The sequence below is a fragment of the Lepidochelys kempii genome, chromosome 9 (genome assembly GCF_965140285.1).
Source record: "Lepidochelys kempii isolate rLepKem1 chromosome 9, rLepKem1.hap1, whole genome shotgun sequence".
In the NCBI taxonomy this organism is placed as follows: Eukaryota; Metazoa; Chordata; order Testudines; family Cheloniidae; genus Lepidochelys; species Lepidochelys kempii.
The window spans coordinates 88,236,121-88,259,263 of NC_136388.1; the positions used below are offsets into that span (position 1 = coordinate 88,236,121).

General features: G+C 43.1%; 1 protein-coding gene across 2 annotated transcripts in view; it reads left to right on the plus strand.

Annotated features, from left to right (window-relative positions):
* THOC2 (THO complex subunit 2) overlaps positions 1-23,143 on the plus strand; it is a 110,615-nt gene that overhangs the window by 77,129 nt on the left and 10,343 nt on the right. For both annotated transcript variants that reach the window (XM_073361291.1, XM_073361292.1), the window contains 10 exons: positions 178-362; positions 689-791; positions 1,784-2,220; positions 4,029-4,087; positions 5,648-5,683; positions 20,582-20,719; positions 21,089-21,158; positions 21,237-21,394; positions 22,408-22,484; positions 22,597-22,644. In XM_073361291.1, the coding sequence (XP_073217392.1) occupies positions 178-362; positions 689-791; positions 1,784-2,220; positions 4,029-4,087; positions 5,648-5,683; positions 20,582-20,719; positions 21,089-21,158; positions 21,237-21,394; positions 22,408-22,484; positions 22,597-22,624 (1,291 nt within the window). In that variant the 3' untranslated portion in view covers positions 22,625-22,644. The remainder of the gene's footprint in view (positions 1-177; positions 363-688; positions 792-1,783; positions 2,221-4,028; positions 4,088-5,647; positions 5,684-20,581; positions 20,720-21,088; positions 21,159-21,236; positions 21,395-22,407; positions 22,485-22,596; positions 22,645-23,143) is intronic.

Genomic DNA, 23,143 nt, shown 5'->3' on the forward strand with positions numbered 1-23,143 from the left:
GGTCAGGTTCTTTAAAGAACCGATGGTAGTAATAGAAGGAGAAAGAGAATACTGCAGATCATTTTCAAAGAAGTGCTAAATAATTTGCAAACTACTCGAATAATCTTTTTAAACAGTAACCCATGTTTATATTTTGCTTTATGTTTGTGCATATTTAACACACTGTGCGACTTTCAGCTATTCTGGGCAATTGAAAAGTAGAAAGCCTTATATGGTACCGGAAAATGAATTCCATCACAAAGACCCACCTGCCAGGAATGCTGTAGCTGCAACAGTGCAAAATGGGCCAGGTGGTGCTGGGCTGCCTGCATCACTCACAATAAATGCAGCTAAACTGGAAGAAAGCACTACTGAGGAGACTGGTAAGCCATCCATTTTAAAAGAGAATTCTTTTAGTGCTATAATTCTGACCCTTTTTTTAAATTGACTTTTAGGATTGTGTGGTTTAACCTTCAAATTGTAAAACTAACAGGCTCCATTACTTTTCTTTGTGCTTTTTTAAAAATATTGTTTATTGCTTATATTGTTAATCCTTCGTTATTGACAAATACATCTTGATCAATTTTAGCTGTCAATAAATTAAGCCTAATTTTAAATGAATTTTGAAGTATTATATGTTCAAGTGGTTGCTATAGCATTGAGCCAAAGTACTAACTCAGTAGATTAAGTTTAGCATCTTTTTCAATAGACAAACTAAAGGAGAAAACTCAGGGTGCTGTGAAAGTTATTAATAAAGCCGCCAATGCAACACCAAAAGTGACGACAAGCAATGGAAACAGTGCTTCTAACAGGTGAGAAATCTATTCTTCAGTTCATTGTCTGACTGCAGAATCGTGAAATTACATTTGAAAGTGACGTATCTATTCTTAAGGGTTTTTTTAACAGAGGTGAAAATGATCTTCTCTACTTTGTGCAGTAGAAATCTGCAAATTATATCCTTTTGATCCACTAGATAAAGGAATTGCAAGTGAAGACTGATAAATGGAATGCTTTTCTCCCAAATTATGCAACGAAACTATACTAAGTTAAATGAATAAAGCTTCACTAAAGAAATAATCGTATCTAATATGCTGAACTTAAAGATCCATTTTAAATACTGTGAACCCAATCTTTGAAATCTGTTAGAGTGGGCTAGACATCTCACAACGAGTACTTGGTAGCTGCTCTAATTGGGTACTTGTAATTGGTGGGTATGACTACACTGGAATAAAAGACTCGTGGCACAGCCGTGGCTGGTCTGCGAGGCTCAATATTGCTGTGTAGACATTTGGGCTCAGGCTGGAGCCTGGGCTCTGGGTACATCCCCCCATGCGGGATTGCAAAGCTCAGGCTCCAGCCTGGACTTGAATGTCTACCCAGCAATTTTACAGCCTTGGAGTGAGAGCCCCGCAAGCCCATATCGGCTGACCTGGACCAGCAGCGGGTGTTCACTTGCTGCCTGGATGTACTCATAGTCATTGTTACATAGCTGCTGGGCTGGAATAACCTTGAGTCAGAAACATTAATGTTTTGTAATGGCTACTAGTTCTGTGTGCCTCAGAACCCTGCTAGTCATGTAATAGCATTGTTTCCTGTATCCTCCCATTTTAGCTAGAAGAAAGGTACTGGTTTGTTGCTATGAAGATGAGCGGAAGAATATTGAGAGACAGGAATTTGTCACTTATTTAGCATTTTGAAAAGGGTTTTTTGTCTTAATCATGAAAAGTAAAAACTGATTTGCATTTGATTATGAAAACTGAAGCTAGTTTTGATATTGAACACTCACTGGGCTTTTTTTATGCAGCAAAATTATTAAAGAAAAAGATGAGAAAGAAAAAAGTGGGAAGGAAAAAGATAAAGAAAAAAAAGAAAAGACTCCGGCTGCCATTCCCGAGGCCAAGGCACTTGGAAAGGATGGAAAAGATAAACCAAAGGAAGAACGGGCAAACAAAGATGATAAAACGAGAGAGATCAAGGAGAAAACACCAAAATCTGACAAAGAGAAGGAAAAAGCCAAGAAAGAAGAAAAAACACCAAAAGAGGAAAAATCCAAGACAGTTGTTACCAACGCTGAGTCAAAGTTTGCTGCAGAAAAGGAGAGAGAAAAGGAGCCATCCAGAGAAAAAGATGTAGCGAAGGATATGAAATCCAAGGAAAATATTAAAGGAGGAGAAAAATTGTCAGTAGCTGGGTCCTTGAAGTCACCTGTTCCCCGATCAGAAACATCAGAGTCTGAAAGGGGTAAATTAAACTTTTTTTTTTTTTAAGCTGCCTTTTCAATAATGTACAGAAACTTTGAAAGCTGCTTAATACCTAAAAATGGTTTGGGGGTAGGCAAAAGGAGAGTAACTATGTGCTACTTGAAAAGGAGTACTTGTGGCACCTTAGAGACTAACAAATTTATTTGAGCATAAGCTTTCGTGAGCGACAGCTCATTGCATCCGATGAAGTAGCTCACGAAAGCTCATGCTCAAATAAATTTGTTAGTCTCTAAGGTGCCACTAGTACTCCTTTTTTTTTTTTTGCGAATACAGACTAACACGGCTGCTACTCTGAAACCTGTCTATATGCTAATTAGCATCTAATCATAAAAGACCCTTTTCTTTTCAACTTTTTGGTGCCGGGTAGTTAAAAAGATTGTCACTTCCAGCATTAGTAAGCAAACTGTGGGGGAGGTGTTTTCTGTTCCCACCACTTTCAGTGAGAGCAGAGTAGTATAGGGCCCACTGCCTTTAAGAATTTCAAATATGGTTTCATATGAATATCTCTTGTAGCACATCCTTGTGAAGATTCTAAATTGTGTTGTGATCGTGTAGTAATAGGTTACACATGGAAATGTGTATTGATTGTTTGTTTGCTTGCTGTAGTTGAGGTATCATGTACTCTACAGCAAAAACAATCTGAGTTCTGCAAAAATTTTTGTATTGAGAATAGGAGTACTTGTAGCACCTTAAAGACTAACAAATTTGAGCATAAGCTTTTGTGAGCTACAGCTCATTTCATCAGATGCATATAGTGGAAAATACAGTGGGGAGATTTTATATACACGGAGAACATGAAACAATGTGTGTTACCATACAGACTGTAACAAGAGTGATCAGGAAAGGTGAGCTATTACCAGCCTGGGGGAGAGGGGCGGGGACCTTTTGTAGTGATAATCAAGGTGGGCCATTTCCAGCAGTTGACTAGAACAAGAGGGGGGAGAAATAAACAAGGGGAAATAGTTTTACTTTGTGTAATGACACAGCCGCTCCCAGTCTTTATTCAAGCCTAAGTTAATTGTATCCAGTTTGCAAATTAATTCCAATTCAGCAGTCTCTCCTTGGAGTCTGTTTTTGCATCCGATGAAGTAAGCTGTAGCTTAGGAAAGCTTATGCTCAAATAAATTTGTTAGTCTCTGAGGTGCCACAAGTCCTCCTTTTCTTTTTGCGGATACAAACTATCATGGCTGCTACTCTGAAACCTGTATTGAGAATGTATTACAAACAGCATATGGAAGTTTTTGGAGGAAAGCTGGAGTTTTTGGCATCTGGGTAGGCAACAGCTGGGGCTTTTAGCACCTGCAGAAGATGTGGAAAACTGTTTGGAATAGTTTCTACTAAAATTGTCATCAGTGAAATAGTTAACAATGTGGACTTTTAAGTTAACATCTTAGGGTTTTGGTGTTAGCAGCCTGTTTAGGTGAATGAGGTACTTCGCATCTCAGAACAATTGTTTTTAGGCTATTTGCAAACCCAGAAATATGGGTCTGCATCAGTTTCCACTTGTTCCACATTTTCAAGGTTTTCATCATAACCTTGAGCACTAAACACAGATTATTTTAAATGAAAGGAATGATGAGGAATTATGGAATCCATGGGATCAGGCCTGTTACTTTCTCCTGATGATGATCAATACATTTAATCCTCCAACAGTAAAATTTTAATTCTAACCTTAAACTCCTTTGGTATTTTGCAAAGTAATCTAATCAGATTTTATCCCCTCTTGCTAGGGTTTTAATGCTTACTGCTTCTTATTTATTTATTTCTTCCTTTTTTTTTTTTTTTTAGAACAAAAACGTCGCAAAGTTGATACCCATTCTTCTCCATCACATTCCTCAACAGTAAAGGTTAGTATAGCCTGAGGAAGGCAGCGCCCATGTTAGGCTCACAAGTTTGGAATGCCAGTGTCCGACTTCCTTCAAGTTTTGTGCCAAGTATATACTGGAACCACTGGAGGTTTTATCTTGCATTAGAAAATGCATTCCTTTTCTTTATTGGTGGACTCTTTTTTTCTATTAAATATTTTTAATTAGAAAAAATAAAGCTTCAAGGACCTAGCACAAATTTTGTAAATAGTGTTTGAAAAATGCAAGAAAATTTTTACACAGAAGTGCCTCATTGTTTTAAGCAGTCAGTTTTTTTTGGAATGCAATGGTAGCTACAAGCAAATGATTCTTTGCAGCAGAATGGAGCATATTTTTCTGCACTAATATTGAAGAATATATAGCACTGAAGATTTTCTGGATGTTACGGGATATACGGATACCTCTGAATTCATCAGGCTTCTTGATGAGCATCATACCGATGTGTGCCTTCCAAGGAGGAGTCTTGAAAGGAGTTCCATTTTAAAGTCTCCTTGGTGATCAGTTCTCCTGTAGTTGTGTATATTCAGTGAGCATGCAGCTTCTGTTGCACCTTCCCTTCGAGGTTTGTTTATATTCCAGTGGGTTCCCACCATGTTGAGCCCTGCGTTACGATAAAACCAGATGTGGCAACCAAGCCTACCACCCAGCAAAGAGAAACCCCAAGCATTCAAGCGCAGCACAATACCGTGGGTGTAGCCTACTTGAAGACTCAGGGTAGCCATTCCTTGCTCCATATTTAATTTTATTTCTAAACCATCTAAATTCATGGAATCTTTGAATTTGCAGTACGTTGAACCTTTAAAACTGTAAGTTACTAATACTTCATCAAGAGCACTGTGATGGATTATGTGGGGTGTTTAAAACTTCACCATCTTACCAACTTAAAAAATCAATGTTTTGTTTTCTTTTTTCAAAGAATACATCTTTTTTGTATAAGAGTTACTTAAAGAATAATAATTAATTTTGCAGAAATGAGACTAAAAAGTGCATATAATCAGTTTTGAGGAACCAGGAAAGGATAAGGACTTAATTGTAACATCAAGTATATTTTTTTAATATTTTTTTTCTCTATCTGTTTTTTACAAAATGAAACCTAAAGTTGTTTTAGGGGACTTCTACCACATTTAACTATAAGTGGAGAAGATACATTTAATATATTTTTATTCATGGAACATATGCATTTAATATATTTTTAAAATCTTTCTTCATCTGTGGCTCACTCATTTAAAGAATATTTTTCTTTAAATATTGCAGAAATCTTTGTGGGTGGAGGGGAGGTTTTTAAATATTTTTATGACAAATTTAATAGGAACAAATTTACTTTTGTAGTTTAAAGAATCATATTGCTGATATAATTTAGTTTAGAAAGAGATGTAAATTTTGTTTTCTAGCTTTAGCTTTGTTCAATATAAAATATTAACATCAGATTTATTCTGGAAGGAGTAGTTGTTTTTTGTTTCAAGGTACAGCCTGCTTCCCAAAGTTCCTCTGGTTTCTGAAAATTATGCCAGTTTACGTGTCATCTCCATTCATTTTCTACAGGACAGCCTCAGCGAACTCAAGGACTCTTCAGCAAAGGTTTGAATCTTTTATTTGTCACTAAGATTACATTTGTATTTTATGTGGAGAAATTTTAATCTTGTGTGGATGTTATACATTACCTGAGAAATTGAAGGGTGCATTATTGTATGTGCTGGCATAAAAACAGATTTTTCAACCATTGTATAAATGTGCTTTACACATGTGCCTTTAGATTTTGATCTATAGAATAAACTACAGTTGGCACAGTGTGCAATCAACATTGGTCTGTTATGTTGGTAGTACCTTATAGAGTGATCACTTAATTTTCCTTGATCCTCCTCAGACATGTTTTTTTCATATTTCATAGCTGTTACTGCAACTTTACTTTGCATAAAGAAAACAACAAAACTATGGCAGTATTCATGCTTCTTAAGTAGCCCCCACTCATTTGTGTCTTAGTAAATCTCCATCAGTATCACCATCAGTGTGATTCCAGAGCTAACAACTAAGTTTTCCTATTGGTATGCTTGCTTTTTTTCATAAATGTAATTCAAATTAAAAATATTGTAGAATTGTGCTCTAAAATAAATACATTAAAAAGAGGTTTGAAGCATAGTACATTCTGATATTTTGGGAAAAGGCCATAAAACAAGCATTAATGTAGATTTTAAACATATTTACCGAAATACTCAGCTATTACAGTAATGAGCACCATAGAAACTTGAACTTGGTAATGTACTAGAATAATTTCTTATCCTTTTTTGTGGATCTGTGTTCTTCTTCGAGTGATTGCTCATGTGTATTCTACAACAGGTGTGCGTGCTCGCCACGTGCACCGGTACTAGAAGTTTTTTCCCTAGCAGTACCTGTACAGGGGGAGCGCCCCCCCACAGCCTCTGGAGTGGCGCCTGCCTGGCACGGTATAAGGGGAACTGCACCCTCCCCCCACCCTTAGTTCCTTCTTGCTGCCAGTGAAGGTGCTTCGGAAGTGCTCTGCTCCAGCTTTGAATCATAGAATCATAGAATATCAGAGTTGGAAGGGACCTCTGGAGGTCATCTAGTCCAACCCCCTGCCCAGAGCAGGACCAATCCCAACTAAATCATCCCAGCTAGGGCTTTGTCAAGCCTGACCTTAAAAACTTCTAAGGAAGGGGATTCCATCACCTCCCTAGGTAACGCATTCCAGTGTTTCACCACTCTCCTAGTGAAAAAGTTTTCCTAATATCCAACCTAAATCTCCCCCACTGCAACTTGACAGGACAAGAAGTAATGGCCTCATCTGCTATCACTGAGAATAATCTAGATCCATCCTCTTTGGATCCATCTTTCAGGTAGTTAAAAGCAGCTATCAAATCCTCCCTCATTCTTCTCTTCCGTAGACTAAACAATCCCAGTTCCCTCAGCCTCTCCTCATAAGTCATGTGTTCCAGACCCCTAATAATTTTTGTTGCCCTTCGCTGGACTCTCTCCAATTTCTCCACATCCTTCTTGTAGTGCGGGGCCCAAAACTGGACACAGTACTCCAGATGAGGCCTCACCAATGTCGAATAGAGGGGAACGATCACGTCCCTCTTTCTTCTGGCAATGCCCCTACTTATACATCCCAAAATGCCATTGGCCTTCTTGGCAACAAGGGCACACTGTTGACTCATATCCAGCTTCTCATCCACTGTTACCCCTAGGTCCTTCTCTGCAGAACTGCTGCCTAGCCATTTGGTCCCTAGTCTGTAGCGGTGCATTGGATTCTTCCGTCCTAAGTGCAGGACTCTGCACTTGTCCTTGTTGAACCTCATCAGATTTCTTTTGGCCCAATCCTCCAATTTGTCTAGGTCCCTCTGTATCCTATCCCTACCCTCCAGCGTATCTACCACTCCTCCCAGTTTAGTGTCATCCGCAAACTTGCTGAGGGTGCAATCCACACCACCCTCCAGATAATTAATGAAGATATTGAACAAAACCGGCCCCAGGACCGACCCTTGTGGCACTCCGCTAGATACCAGCTGCCAAGTAGACATGGAGCCATTGATCACTACCCGTTGAGCCCGACAATCTAGCCAACTTTCTACCCACCTTGTAGTGCATCCATCCAGCCCATACTTCTTTAACTTGCTGACAAGAATACTGTGGGAGACAGTGTCAAAAGCTTTGCTGAAGTCGAGGAATAACACGTCCACTGCTTTCCCTTCATCCACAGAACCAGTTATCTCATCATAGAAGGCAATTAGATTAGTCAGGCATGACTTTCCCTTGGTGAATCCATGCTGACTGTTCCTGATCACTTTCCTCTCGTCTAAGTGCTTCAGAATTGATTCCTTGAGGACATGCTCCATGATTTTTCCGGGGACTGAGGTGAGGCTGACCGGCCTGTAGTTCCCAGGATCCTCCTTCTTCCCTTTTTTAAAGATTGGCACTACATTAGTCTTTTTCCAGTCTTCCGGGACTTCCCCCGATCGCCATGAGTTTTCAAAGATAATGGCCAATGGCTCTGCAATCACATCTGCCAATTCTCGGATGCAACCCATCCGGCCCCATGGACTTGTGCACGTCCAGTTTTTCTAAATAGTCCCGAACCACTTCTTTCCTCACAGAGGGCTGGCCACCTCCTCCCCATGCTGTGCTGCCCAGTGCAGTAGTCTGGGAGCTGACCTTGTTCGTGAAGACAGAGGCAAAAAAAGCATTGAGTACATTAGCTTTTTCCACATCCTCTGTCACTAGGTTGCCTCCCTCATTCAGGAAGGGGCCCACACTTTCCTTGGCTTTCTTCTTGTTGCCAACATACCTGAAGAAACTCTTTTTGTTACTCTTAACATCCCTCGCTAGCTGCAACTCCAGGTGTGATTTAGCCTTCCTGATTTTGCTGTAGCTCGTCCCCAGAACTGTTCGATGTTCAGTGTGTTAGTACCTGTAGTTAGTTAGCTGTTTAGTCAGTCAGTCTGAGCCTTGGCTGGGGCATGCCCCGTGTCCTGGGGTTTAAGTCGTGCGGCTCTTGTAGGTGTTCTATGCCAAGAAGTAACCCGCATGCAGACTGTTTGCGCTGTTTGGGAGAAACCCATATCAGCGAAAGGTGCAAGATTTGCAAGTCATTTAAGCCTCAGACCAAAAGAGAAAGGGACATTAGGCTCCAGGCCGTCCTGATGGAGTCGGTGCTGACCCTGACTCCGGGACGCCATTCTGAACTGGTACCTGGCACCATGGCATCAGTATGCGGCAACCCTCCAGTGCCATCGACCAGTCGGCACCGCTCCCCGTCCACGAAGTCTCCCTCTTTGCAGCGGCACCAAGGGAAGTCTGGGACGGAGGTTAGGCCAATGTCAGGCAGTCCTTGATCCCCACCAGCCCCTTCGGCCTCTCCGGATGTCTGGATGCCATCCACACCTGAAACCCTCCAGGCAGCCTAGGATGAGATGTCCATACCGGTGCCTGGAGTGCCACCGATGTTGGCCCTACGCTCCAGAGGCAAGCTGCCGCTGGGATCTCCGCAGTCGCCTCCGGCCCTGTACCGGTCTTGGTCAAGGGAACATTTCCAACACAGTTCGCCGCCCAGCAACCACTTAGGGCAGAGTCCATGTGGATCTCTCTCGACGCCCACCAGACTGTCTGGCTGGGTTCCATCTGGTCGGGACTCTCAGCACCGCTCGTCCTCAAGGAGCGAATATTGACAGAACTGCAGCGGGCATCGCCAAAGGTCCTCGTCTCTGAGAGGGTACTACAGTCGGTCACGGCACGGTCGTCGTCGCTGTTCCCGCTCGGACTCCCTCTCCAAGTCTCTGCCAAGACATCGCAGCCCTGGGCATCAATTGCTGTTGAGGCTGTTTGTGGAGCAGATGTTACCGTCGGTACCAATCCTCCAAGTCGAGATTGCGGTCCCATGGCCGTCGTAGATCCCAGCACCGCTGCTCCTCCCAGTCCAGAGACAGCAGCAGATCTTATGCCAGCCCAGTGTCCATTCGTAGCCGTCCTTTGATGGGCCAATAAAGCTACCCTTCTCCAACCAGTTGTGTGCTTTCCTCCCAGAGTGGTCATGGCTAACCTCGGACCGATGGGTCCTCAACACCATCTCCCTGGCTTACACCCTCCAGTTTACTTACTCCCCACCCCCATCCCTCTTGGGGGACCCGTTGCACGAAGCTCTGTTCGAGCAGGAGGTGGGGCGGCTCCTTGGACTAGGAGTGATAGAGGTGGTGCCTGAGGAGTTCATGGGCAAAGGGTATTACTCTCGTTATTTCCTTATCCCGAAGACCAAAGGGGGGCTCAGGCCCATCCTGGACCTGTGAGGTCTGAACCAGTACATGGTTAAACTCAAGTTCTGCATGGTCTCTCTGGCCTCCATCATCCCTTCCTTGGATCCCAGGGACTGGTACTCTGCCCTTGATCTACAGGATGCATACTTCCACATCCACAAATTCGAAGAGCACAGGCGCATCCTCCGTTTCGTGGTGGGACAGAATCATTACCAATTCACGGTCCTTCCGTTTGGTCTGTCCACTGCCCCCAGGGTGTTTACAGAATGCATGTCGGTGGTAGTGGCCTACCTCAGATGGCGGCGGGTCCTGGTATTTCCCTATCTGGACAATTGGCTTATCAAGGGCATCTCTCGGTCGCAGGTGAGGGATCACAATATGCTCCTCCTGTCCACGTGCACTGCCTTGGGCCTGTTGGTAAACAACACCAAGTCCACTTTAGTCCCAGTCCAACGCATAGAGTTTATCGAGGTGCTCCTGGACGCAATGTTGGCCAGGGCCTCTCTCCTGCCAGACAGATTCAAGACCGTGAAAGGTCTCATCGACTCGGTCACAAGGTTTCCAGTGAAAACAGCCAGGGTTTGCCTGCAACTCTTAAGTCACATGTCGGCATGCATGTACATAGTCCGTCACACCAGACTCAGGATGAGGCCCCTCCAGTTCTGGTTGGCCTCGAAGTTTTCCCAGGCCATGGACAGAATGGACAAGGTCCTCACCGTGCTGGACTCTGTGATCACCTCCCTACGGTGGTGGTCTGCCCCAAACAACATGCTCCAAGGGGTCCCGTTCAGGGACAGGGCCCTGTCGTTGGAGCTGGTGTCCGACACGTCTGACGTGGGTTGGGGGGGCCCATGTGGGGAACTTTCAGACCCAAGGCCTGTGGTTGGCTCAAGACCTGACCCTACATATAAATGTCAAGGAGCTCAGGGCGGTGCGGCTGGTGTGTATGGCCTTCCGCTCGCACCTGGAGGGCAGGGTAGTTAGGGTCCTCACGGACAACACGGCCTCTGATCTATATCAACAGGCAAGGCGGGGCCTGATCCTCTGCCACGAAGCCCTCAGACTGTGGGACTTCTGTATAGCTGACGACATCCACCGAAGGCCTTCCACCTATTGGGCACCTGGAACGAGAGGGCAGGTCGCTTGAGCAGGGACTTTTCCTTGCAACACGAGTGGTCCCTCCACCTGGAAGTGGCCCACCAGCTCTTCCGAAGGTGGGGATCTCCCCAGCTGGACCTATCCGCGACTCAGTACAACTGGCAATGCCCCCGCTTCTGCTCCGGGGGGGGCTGGGGAAGGGCGCTATCGCTGATGGCTTTCTCCTGTCCTGGTCAGGCCGGCTTCTCTACGCCTTTCCCCCATTCCCTCTATTCAGCAGGGTTCTGGAGAAGATAAAGACGGACAAGGCCTGGGTCCTCCTGATTGCCCGCGTGGCCCAGGCAGCATTGGTATGGGACCCTCAACTGCCTGGCGGTAGCTTCGCTGTGGCCATTGCCGCTCTGCCCAGACCTCCTCTCTCAGGACCAGGGCCACCTCCTCCATCCCAGCCTAGTGGCGCTTCACCTCACGGCGTGGCTATTCAGTGGTTAGGTGGTGAGGAAAGGACGTGCTCAGAACAGGTTCAGCACGTCCTCCTTGAAAGTAGATGGCCCTCCACTCGCCGCACTTATTTGGTGAAGTGGTCCCGGTTTTCTAGGTGGGCGGTGGACTGGGATGTCTCCCCGGTGGCCGCCCCGATCCAGCTTATCTTTGATTACCTTCTCCATCTGAGGGCCCAGGGCCTGGCGCTCTCGTCATTCAAGGTGCACCTGCCAGCCATATCGGCCTTCCATCCACCGGTGCAAGGGCACACGGCATTTTCCCATGCTATGACTGGCCGGTTCCTTAAGGGTTTGGACCGTCTTTTGCTGTATTCTGGACCCCTGGTCCCGCAGTGTGACCTGAACCTGGTGTTGGCTCGTCTCACAGGGCCCCCATTTGAACCACTGGCCACGTGCTCCTGGTTTCACCTCTCGTGGAAGGTGGCCTTCCTGGTTGCAGTCATGTCTGCCAGGTGAGTCTTGGAGCTCATGGCCCTGACCTCCGAGCCATCGTACATGGTCTTTCATAAGGACAAGGTCCAGCTCTGCCCACACCCCGCTTTCCTCCCAAAGGTGGTTTCTACCTACCACATGGGTCAGGGTATTTTTCTACCGGTCCTCTGCCCCAAGCCTCATGCGTCCAGTGAGGAGCACCATCTCCACACGTTTGATGTGCAGCGGACTCTGGCTCTCTACCTCGAGCGGACCAAGCTGTTCAGAAAGTCCTCACAACTGTTCATCACCTCAGCTGAGCATGCGAGGGGCCAGCCGATTTCCACTCAGCAGCTTTCCAGTTGGATCGTTTCGTGCATCCGTTCCTGTTATCACCTGGCGGGTGTCCCCCTGCCACCCATTGTGAGGGCACACTCGACTCGGGTGCAGGCCTCATCAGCTGCCACCTCGTCGGCTGCCTTTGTGACCCACATCCCCATCCAGGACATTTGTAGGGCCTCCATGTGGTCTTCGGTTCACACATTCACCTCACGCTATGTGATCATCTCCCAAACCAGGGATGATGCTGTGTTCGGGAGGGCTGTCCTCCGTCCTGGGAACTTGTGAACTCCCACCCACCTCCAACAGATATAGCTTGGAATCACCTATTGTGGAATACACATGAGCAATCACTTGAAGAAAAGACAGTTACCTTTTCCGTAACTGTGTTCTTCGAGATGTGTTGCTCATGTCCATTCCGCATCCCACCCTCCTTCCCCTCTGTCGGAGTTGTCTGGCAAGAAGGAACTGAGGGTGGGGGGAGTGCAGCGCCCTTTATACCGCTCCAGGCAGGCGCTGCTCCAGCGGTCGCGTGGGGCGCTTCCCCCCCTACGGGTACAGCTAGGGGAAAAAGCTTCCAGCACTGGTGCATGTGGCAAGCACGCATACCTACTGTGGAATAGACATGAGCAACACATCTCGAAGAACACCAGTTACAGAAAAGGTAGCTGTCTTTTACTGTGTGTGGGGCAGGGAGTAGGTATGTCTGTTAAAACTGACTATTGAGATCTTGTGTTAATAAATAAAATGCTTTCCAATAATCATAACAGAGGTATTTATTAGCACAAATGTTGATTGTATCAAATTAAGCAACTTTGAACATTTCCCAATTAATTTTATAGATTTTTATCTCTCATTATGCTTTATCATTTACAAAGAAACAAGTTTAAAAATGCATAAGAGAATTGTTGCTTACTGCAAAGTGTACATCAGGTATTGTACCTTTTAGCTCAGATTGCTTAAATGAGTCTTTACAAGAATTCTTTTTATATCATTTTCAAACAGCAGCAGTAATTCTGCAACTGCTAGTTGCTAATCTACTGGGTTTATCTAAGTGATTCCAATGCTAACTGTACAGCATACATAGGAACATTTAGAAAGGGAGGCAGGAGCCTCAACTCCTTAATGTCCCAAATTCTCATAGTTTTACTGTTTACACAGTTGTCACTTCTATGTAACATATGTCATTTTAAATATTTGGGTTTGTTAACTTCTTTTGAAAGCATTGCCTTTCTGATTTCAGAAATCCAAGTCATTTCTCTCCCACTCACATCTTTTAACAACTGGGGTGTGTTGTGGTGGTGGGGTGTTGGAAAAAAATGTATTCGCTAAGACAGTTTTTCCTAAACTAATTTCAGAAGTACAATTAAATAATTTTTATATGCCAATGCATTTGGTGCATATGATTAAGACAAATAGCTGAATTAAACATATGTTAAATAATCTGCAAATTGCTTATATTGTTTTAATTCAAAATAAACAGCTCAGTTTTAGTGTTGGCTGCTGAATGTCCTTATGTATTGGGCTATAACATATGTATGTTTGTCTGTTTATTTTATTTATTTGTATTATTGTAGCACTTAGGAGCCCCAGTTATGAACCAGGACCCCACTGAGCTAGGTTCTGTACTAACACAGTTTTTCCTGGCATTACTGTTCATGAAGAGCTTTTCTTCTGAGCTCTAGTTTCCACCTCCCACCCTCCCTTCCAGTTGCTCCTTCTTTCTCTGACTGAATGAACCGGCATGTGTTCTGCCGGTAAAATCACAACCCTCATAAAGTAGCACTGGAGTATGGACTCTGTCTATAGAGTAAGGAAGTCAAACCCTCTTCTTTCCATGATGCATGTCCCTAAAAATAAAAGGTGCACATTTCAAAGACTGAAGTACTCAACTGTCATTCGCAAAAAGAAAAGGAGGACTTGTGGCACCTTAGAGACTAACCAATTTATTTGAGCATAAGCTTTCGTGAGCTACAGCTCACTTCATCGGATGCATACTGTGGAAAGTACAGAAGATCTTTTTATACACACAAACCATGAAAAAATGGGTGTTTACCACTACAAAAGGTTTTCTCTCCCCCACCCCCACCATCTCCTGCTGGTAATAGCTTATCTAAAGTGATCACTCTCCTTACAATGTGTATGATAATCAAGGTGGGCCATTTCCAGCACAAATCCAGGTTTTCTCCCCCCTGCCCCCCCCTTTTTTTTTCTTCTCCCCCACACACAAACCCACTCTCCTGTTGGTAATAGCTTATCTAAAGTGATCACTCTCCTTATCATGTATATGAGAAAACCTGGATTTGTGCTGGAAATGGCCCAACTTGATTATCATACACATTGTAAGGAGACTGATCTTACAATCAGGAGAGAAAAGGGGGAGAGAAAACCTTTTGTAGTGGTAAACACCCATTTTTTCATGGTTTGTGTGTATAAAAAGATCTTCTGTACTTTCCACAGATGAAGTGAGCTGTAGCTCACGAAAGCTTATGCTCAAATAAATTGGTTAGTCTCTGAGGTGCCACAAGTACTCCTTTTCTTTTTGCGAATACAGACTAACACGGCTGTTACTCTGAAACCTGTCAGCTGTCATTGAAAGTTAATGGGAATTGAGTGCCTCAATCCTTTTGGTGCTTTTGAAAACCTCATCTTAAATGACCAGCAATTGACTAAGGCTTTCAGTATTCTTTTTTATATACTGTTGAGTAGAATGATTAATTCTAAGAAGATCTTAACTGACAGCTAAATATGAGGGAGTGGGGCAAGTGGGAAGAGTCTGGAATAGAAGTTCTGCAACTTCCATCATCGAGCAGACTCCATGTTCCCTAGTGCTGATCTGTGGTAGTTGTGATATCCCCAGGAGAGTGCCTGCTATGGCATCTTGTTGGAGCAGGTATTGTGCGCTGGGGGAAGGGAGCTGAACAGTCTGCACTTCATGGCTATCAACAACCAGGGAGTGAAGTATGTTTAAAAATTATACTTGCTGAAACCTGGAAATAAAGCAAAGGAAATAAATTAATTTTGTTGGGGTTTTTACTCATTCCATGATGGTGCTTGTTTTTTCTTCCCACGTCCCTCTCCAAAACAATCACATCTGTCGCTAATGCTCTGAACAAAGAATATTGAAATTGCTTAAAAATAGAACTAATGTAATTATATGCTGGGAAATTTGCAAAACAAACATGAAGAATTCTTCTCTCCAGTAGCCAGCAGTTTGAGGATTTGTGGCCCAGTTGAGTTGCCTCCACACTCATGTTTCTTTGGTAGTTTACAGTATTGCAGTTGGAGAACCTCATTCAGTGTATCTGAGTATCTTCCAAAAATGTATGACTTAAACACTTTGTGGTTTAAGATTACAGTTTAACAAAAAGTAATAACATGTTTAAAAACCAGATCCCGTTAAATCAGCCCTGTGTCATTTGTAAATTATTCTTCTGTATGCTGGAAAAGTGTTGGGATGCTACTATCAAAAAGATGTATCATTTAAACCAGTTTTGAGAGTGATCCATAATTGGGCAAATGAAGTTAGTTCTGCATTTCCTCTGTGGTACTGAAAGTCAGGATTTCCATAGGCTAAGTATACTGTAGTAAGTCCAAGCATTTTCACTGGCAGAATCAACAATATTGCTACCTGGTTTGTGTTGAGTATATTAAGCGTTACTGGTAAACAACTTAAGTGTACAACATTTACCTTAAGTGTATCTTCTGTTCAAGTTAGTGCTGATTCTTTATGCAAATAGATCTTGAATTTTCAGCTTTGTATAATGACAGGTTTCAGAGTAACAGTCGTGTTAGTCTGTATTCGCAAAAAGAAAAGGAGTACTTGTGGCACCTTAGAGACTAACCAATTTATTGGAGCATAAGCTTTCGTGAGCTATAGCTCACTTCATCGGATGCATACTGTGGAAACTGCAGAAGACATTATATACACAGAGACCATGAAACAATACCTCCTCCCACCCCACTCTCCTGCTGGTAATAGCCCATCCAAAGTGACCACTCTCCCTACAATGTGCATGATAATCAAGTTGGGCCATTTCCAGCACAAATCCAGGTTTTCTCACCCCTTCCCCTTCCCCCCCCCCCCCCCCCCACAAACTCACTCTCCTGCTGGTAATAGCTCATCCAAACTGACCACTCTCCTTACAATGTGTATGATAATCAAGTTGGGCCATTTCCAGCATAAATCCAAGTTTAACCAGAACGTCTGGGGGCGGGGAGGGGTGTAGGAAAAAACAAGGGGAAATAGGCTACCTTGCATAATGACTTAGCCACTCCCAGTCTCTATTTAAGCCTAAATTAATAGTATCCAATTTGCAAATGAATTCCAATTCAGCAGTTTCTCGCTGGAGTCTGGATTTGAAGTTTTTTTGTTTTAAGATAGCGACCTTTATGTCTGTAATTGCGTGACCAGAGAGATTGAAGTGTTCTCCGACTGGTTTATGAATGTTATAATTCTTGACATCTGATTTGTGTCCATTTATTCTTTTACGTAGAGACTGTCCAGTTTGACCAATGTACATGGCAGAGGGGCATTGCTGGCACATGATGGCATATATCACATTGGTGGATGTGCAGGTGAACGAGCCTCTGATAGTGTGGCTGATGTTATTAGGCCCTGTGATGGTGTCCCCTGAATAGATATGTGGGCACAGTTGGCAACGGGCTTTGTTGCAAGGATAGGTTCCTGGGTTAGTGGTTCTGTTGTGTGGTATGTGGTTGTTGGTGAGTATTTGCTTCAGGTTGGGGGGCTGTCTGTAGGCAAGGACTGGCCTGTCTCCCAAGATTTGTGAGAGTGTTGGGTCATCCTTCAGGATAGGTTGTAGATCCTTAATAATGCGTTGGAGGGGTTTTAGTTGGGGGCTGAAGGTGACAGCTAGTGGCGTTCTGTTGTTTTCTTTGTTAGGCCTGTCCTGTAGTAGGTGACTTCTGGGAACTCTTCTGGCTCTATCAATCTGTTTCTTCTCTTCCGCAGGTGGGTATTGTAGTTGTAAGAATGCTTGATAGAGATCTTGTAGGTGTTTGTCTCTGTCTGAGGGGTTGGAGCAAATGCGGTTGTATCGCAGAGCTTGGCTGTAGACAATGGATCGTGTGGTGTGGTCAGGGTGAAAGCTGGAGGCATGTAGGTAGGAATAGGGGTCAGTAGGTTTCCGGTATAGGGTGGTGTTTATGTGACCATCGTTTATTAGCACTGTAGTGTCCAGGAAGTGGATCTCTTGTGTGGACTGGACCAGGCTGAGGTTGGTGGTGGGATGGAAATTGTTGAAATCATGGTGGAATTCCTCAAGGGCTTCTTTTCCATGGGTCCAGATGATGAAGATGTCATCAATATAGCGCAAGTAGAGTAAGGGTGTTAGGGGATGAAAGCTGAGGAAGCGTTGTTCTAAATCAGCCATAAAAATGTTGGCATACTGTGGGGCCATGCAGGTACCCATAGCAGTGCCACTGATCTGAAGGTATACGTTGTCCCCAAATGTAAAATAGTTATGGGTAAGGACAAAGTCACAAAGTTCAGCCACCAGGTTAGCCGTGACATTATCGGAGATAGTGTTCTTGACGGCTTGTAGTCCATCTTTGTGTGGAATGTTGGTGTAGAGGGCTTCTACATCCATAGTGGCCAGGATGGTGTTATCAGGAAGATCACTGATGGATTGTAGTTTCCTCAGGAAGTCAGTGGTGTCTCAAAGGTAGCTGGGAGTGCTGGTAGCGTAGGGCCTGAGGAGGGAGTCTACATAGCCAGACAATCCTGCTGTCAGGGTGTCAATGCCTGAGATGATGGGGCGCCCAGGATTTCCAGGTTTATGGATCTTAGGTAGTAGATAGAATATCCCAGGTTGGGGTTCCAGGGGTGTGTCTGTGCAGATTTGATCTTGTGCTTTTTCAGGAAGTTTCTTGAGCAAATGCTGTAAAAGCAAAAGTTGCTTTTGGTAACTCTCAGTGGGATCATAGGGTAATGGCTTGTAGAAAGTGGTGTTGGAGAGCTGCCGAGCAGCCTCTTTTTCATATTCTGACCTATTCATGATGACAACAGCACCTCCTTTGTCAGCCTTTTTGATTATGATGTCAGAGTTGTTTCTGAGGCTGTGGATGGCATTGTGTTCTGCACGGCTGAGGTTATGGGGCAAGTGATGCTGCTTTTCCACAATTTCAGCCCGTGCACGTCGGCGGAAGCATTCTATGTAGAAGTCCAGTCTGCTGTTTCGACCTTCAGGAGGAGTCCATGTAGAATCCTTCTTTTTGTAATGTTGGTAGGGAGGCCTCTGTGGATTAGTATGTTGTTCAGAGGTATTTTGGAAATATTCCTTGAGTCGGAGACGTCGAAAATAGGATTCTAGGTCACCACAGAACTGTATCATGTTCGTGGGGGTAGAGGGGCAGAAGGAGAGGCCCCGAGATAGGACAGCTTCTTCTGCTGGGCTGAGAGTATAGTTGGATAGGTTAACAATATTGCTGGGTGGGTTAAGGGAACCATTGCTGTGGCCCCTTGTAGCATGTAGTAGTTTAGAAAGTTTAGTGTCCTTTTTCTTTTGTAGAGAAGCAAAGTGTGCATTGTAAATGGCTTGTCTAGTTTTAGTAAAGTCCAGCCACGAGGAAGTTTGTGTGGAAGGTTGTTTTTTTTATGAGAGTATCCAGTTCTGAGAGCTCATTCTTAATCTTTCCCTGTTTGCTGTAGAGGATGTTGATCAGGTGATTCCGCAGTTTCTTTGAGAGCGTGTGGCACAAGCTGTCAGCATAGTCTGTGTGGTATGTAGATTGTAATGGATTTTTTACCTTCAGTCCTTTTGGTACGATGTCCATCTGTTTGCATTTGGAAAGGAAGATGATGTCTGTATGTATCTGTACAAGTTTTTTCATGCAGTTGATAGATTTCCACTCCATACGGCTAAATGCAGTGCCTTGCATAATGACAGGTTTCAGAGTAACAGCCGTGTTAGTCTGTATTCGCAAAAAGAAAAGGAGTACTTGTGGCACCTTAGAGACTAACCAATTTATTTGAGCATAAGCTTTCGTGAGCTACAGCTCACTTCATCGGATGCATACTGTGGAAACTGCAGAAGACATTATATACACAGAGACCATGAAACAATACCTCCTCCTACCCCACTCTCCTGCTGGTAATAGCTTATCTGAAATGATCACTCTCCTTACAATGTGTATGATAATCAAATTGGGCCATTTCCAGCACAAATCCAGGTTTTCTCACCCTCTGCCCCCCTCTCCCCCGCCAAACTCACTCTCCTGCTGGTAATAGCCCATCCAAAGTGACCACTCTCCCTACAATGTGCATGATAATCAAGTTGGGCCATTTCCAGCACAAATCCAGGTTTTTCACCCCCCCCCCCCCACACACACAAACTCACTCTCCTGCTGGTAATAGCTCATCCAAACTGACCACTCTCCTTTCAATGTGTATGATAATCAAGGTGGGCCATTTCCAGCATAAATCCAAGTTTAACCAGAACGTCGGGGTGGGGAGGAAAAAACAAGGGGAAATAGGCTACCTTGCATAAGGCTTTGTTGCAAGGATAGGTTCCTGGGTTAGTGGTTCTGTTGTGTGGTATGTGGTTGTTGGTGAGTATTTGCTTCAGGTTGGGGGGCTGTCTGTAGGCAAGGACAGGCCTGTCTCCCAAGATTTGTGAGAGTGTTGGGTCATCCTTCAGGATAGGAATGGATAAGGATAGGATAAGAGTGGTCACTTTGGATAAGCTATTACCAGCAGGAGAGTGAGTTTGTGTGTGTTTGTTTTGGGGGGGGGTGAGAAAACTTTGATTTGTGCTGGAAATGGCCCACCTTGATTATCATACACATTGTAAAGAGAGTGGTCACTTTGGATGGGCTATTACCAGCAGGAGAGTGAGTGGGGGGGGGGGCGGGGGGGGCGGAGGGTGAGAAAACCTGGATTTGTGCTGGAAATGGCCCAACTTGATTATCATACACATTGTAAGGAGAGTAATCACTTTAGATAAGCTATTACCAGCAGGAGAGTGGGGTGGGAGGAGGTATTGTTTCAGGGTCTCTGTGTATATAATGTCTTCTGCAGTTTCCACAGTATGCATCCGATGAAGTGAGCTGTAGCTCACGAAAGCTCATGCTCCAATAAATTGGTTAGTCTCTAAGGTGCCACAAGTACTCCTTAGCTTTGTATAAGATGCTTTTTTTAAAGAGTTTTTGAGTATTATGCTACATTTTTTTCCACAGATGGACAATAGAGGTGTCTTTAACCTTTTGCTTGGCTGGAAAGTAATAATGTTTAGTTTTTATTCTCTGAGATAGATATGTTGCAGTAAACAATACGATTTTTTTTTCATGTCCACATTTAGGAAGACCTATTAATCCTCAGTAATATTGCCTTAATTTAACAGCACTACATTAACCACACTGCTCCTGCACTGTCCAAGAGTAAGGAGAGAGAAGTGGAGAAGAAAGATTTGGACAAGTCCAGGGAAAGATCCAGAGAGAGAGAGAAGAAGGATGAAAAGGATAGGAAAGAGCGAAAAAGGGTTTGTGACATTTTTATGGAATAGCTTAGAAAGTTGGTGCATGCTTGACTCATTCTTTGACTCTAAGTAATAATAATTACAATTGTTGTGGTAGCCTTTATAGACAGAAGTGACCTGCTGCAGGGTTTATTCTTCATTTGCCCTATTAATTCTTAAAAGGTCAGTACTTGACATTAATAGGTTCTAAACTGCAATTTAATCTTCCATGTCAAGAGAGTTAAGTTCAGAAACTTTAAACAAGCTTTAATCATGCAACTGCCTTTCAACACTTGAAAAATATGGTATTTGTACAGTATTCTAATTAGGATGCTGTTTTAGAAATCAGCATCTGTTAATCTGCTAACATTATATAATTGTATTTGGCTTTAGGATCATTCAAATAGTGACCGGGAGGTGCCACAGGACTCAACCAAAAGGCGTAAAGAGGAAAATGGAACAAGTATGTGTTTTATTTCATTTTTCTGTGCTTGAAGTGTCCAGTCATTATTATGAATTGTGTTACGGGGTTTTTTTCCAGCTGGTTCTTCAAAACATAGTAAAAGTGAAAGTCCATCTGATTCCCCTCGTTCAAATGAGAAGGAAAAGGAGAAGAATAAATCAAAATCTTCAGGCAAAGAAAAAGGTGATTCGGTGAAAACTGAAAAGATGGAGAAAAGTTCCTCTGGTAGCAAAAAGGTAAAATGAATAAATTTTCTCATTTGTCTATTACCTGTAAACCTTTTAATTGAAACATTTTGTTCCAGGTAATGCTTTGGAGTTATTTTTCAGCTTTTGAATGCCCTTACAAAATGCCCTTTTGAATACATCTGGAACTTTTGGCCGTGTAGCCGCAACTTTACACTCAGTAGTCAACTGTGACTGGATAACTTATGAGGGAATGCCTTTCATGTTAGCAGCAATGATGGAGGAAACCTTTTGTGCCAGATAATACTTATTTTTGAATGCTATGGTGCAAGTTTATAGCCTAGATTGGTGGCTAAAATCTAAAAACAGCGTTTTCTATACTTTGGTTTTAGGAATTAAGTTTTTTTCCTTTTCAGTCCAAAAAAAAAAAATTACTTTCAGAAAAAAATTCTGAAATGGGGCCTTACTTAAATATTGATTTTGCCACAGTTAGCATATATTTGATCAAGAAATCTACATGGGAAAACTCATTTGGCCCTTGGAAAGGAAATGTGTTAAATTTGAAGACTATATTCAGTCATTAGAGTGTGAACCAGACTGACTCTACTTATGCTTTTAACTGCAAGTCTCAGTGCAGCCATATCTAAGAAGACACCACAGCACCCATTTAGGATAGTCTTCTTTTGAAGACTTTTTAAAAATGGTAGTGACTACAGTAGATCCGTCTTCAACTATGCATATGGAGTTTACTGGAGTTTTTGAGAAAAAATTGTTTACAGTAGTGTAATATATTGTTAAATTGATAATTGGAAGAGGCATTTATAAGTACACAAATATTACAGTATTCAGGATGAAAGTGGCCAGGGCCTATGGGGTTTTTTTTGAATGGTGGTGTGTATATGACAGTGCCTTTCAATATTTAGTAGCATCCCAGTGAAATCCTCATTTTTAGAAATATAAACCTTAATTGGCTCTGATGATTTTGGGCTATCATACTTTATTATGAAATTCTTTGTACACTCAAACATATTTTGCTTTATTTTCCATGTACAAATTTTGCACAGGAGTCTAGACATGATAAAGAAAAAACAGAAAAAAAGGAAAAACGGGACAGTGCTGGAGGGAAAGAAGAAAAGAAACAATATCCTTTTAACTTTTGATCACTGGAATTTTAAGTAGCATAAACAGTGAAGTAAGATAACTCTGTGTTCTTAAGGAATTAAAAAAGCATTTTTCTTTAATTCTTAATTTACTCATAAATCTTCAGACAAGCACAGATAATGAAGACTGTTCCAATCAAGGTAAGAATTATTTTCATGTTTTCCCTTTACCAAAGTATTTAAGATACCTGTTAAAGTCTATGGGTAAAATTTGCATCTCTGCCGTGACCCCTCAAGGTGGGTTAAAGTGCCAGAGTGGCATAGAAGGGGATCAAAAAAAAAAAAAAAAAAATTCCCCAGCACATAAAATAAGGAAGACAGCCCCAGGCTGCTCTAAGAGGACTCTCTCAGAAGCCTTGACATAAGGGCTGAGTTGGGGGGCAAGAGAGGGGTGTTAGAGGGGGACTGCAACACATAATGATGTGGAGATTCTGGGCAGCTGGGAACAAGGCGACTATAATGTTGACAGCCCTTGATAATCCACTTTCTGCTTGATAATCTTTTTCTATCAAGTTATTTTTGAAATGTAAAGCAGCACATAAGATACATTTAATTATCTGTAAGCCTGTGATCTCGTACTCTGCTTTTTCTTCATATTAAGATAGTTCATTATGGCTGTGTAGTCTTTGGCCTCTCCAAA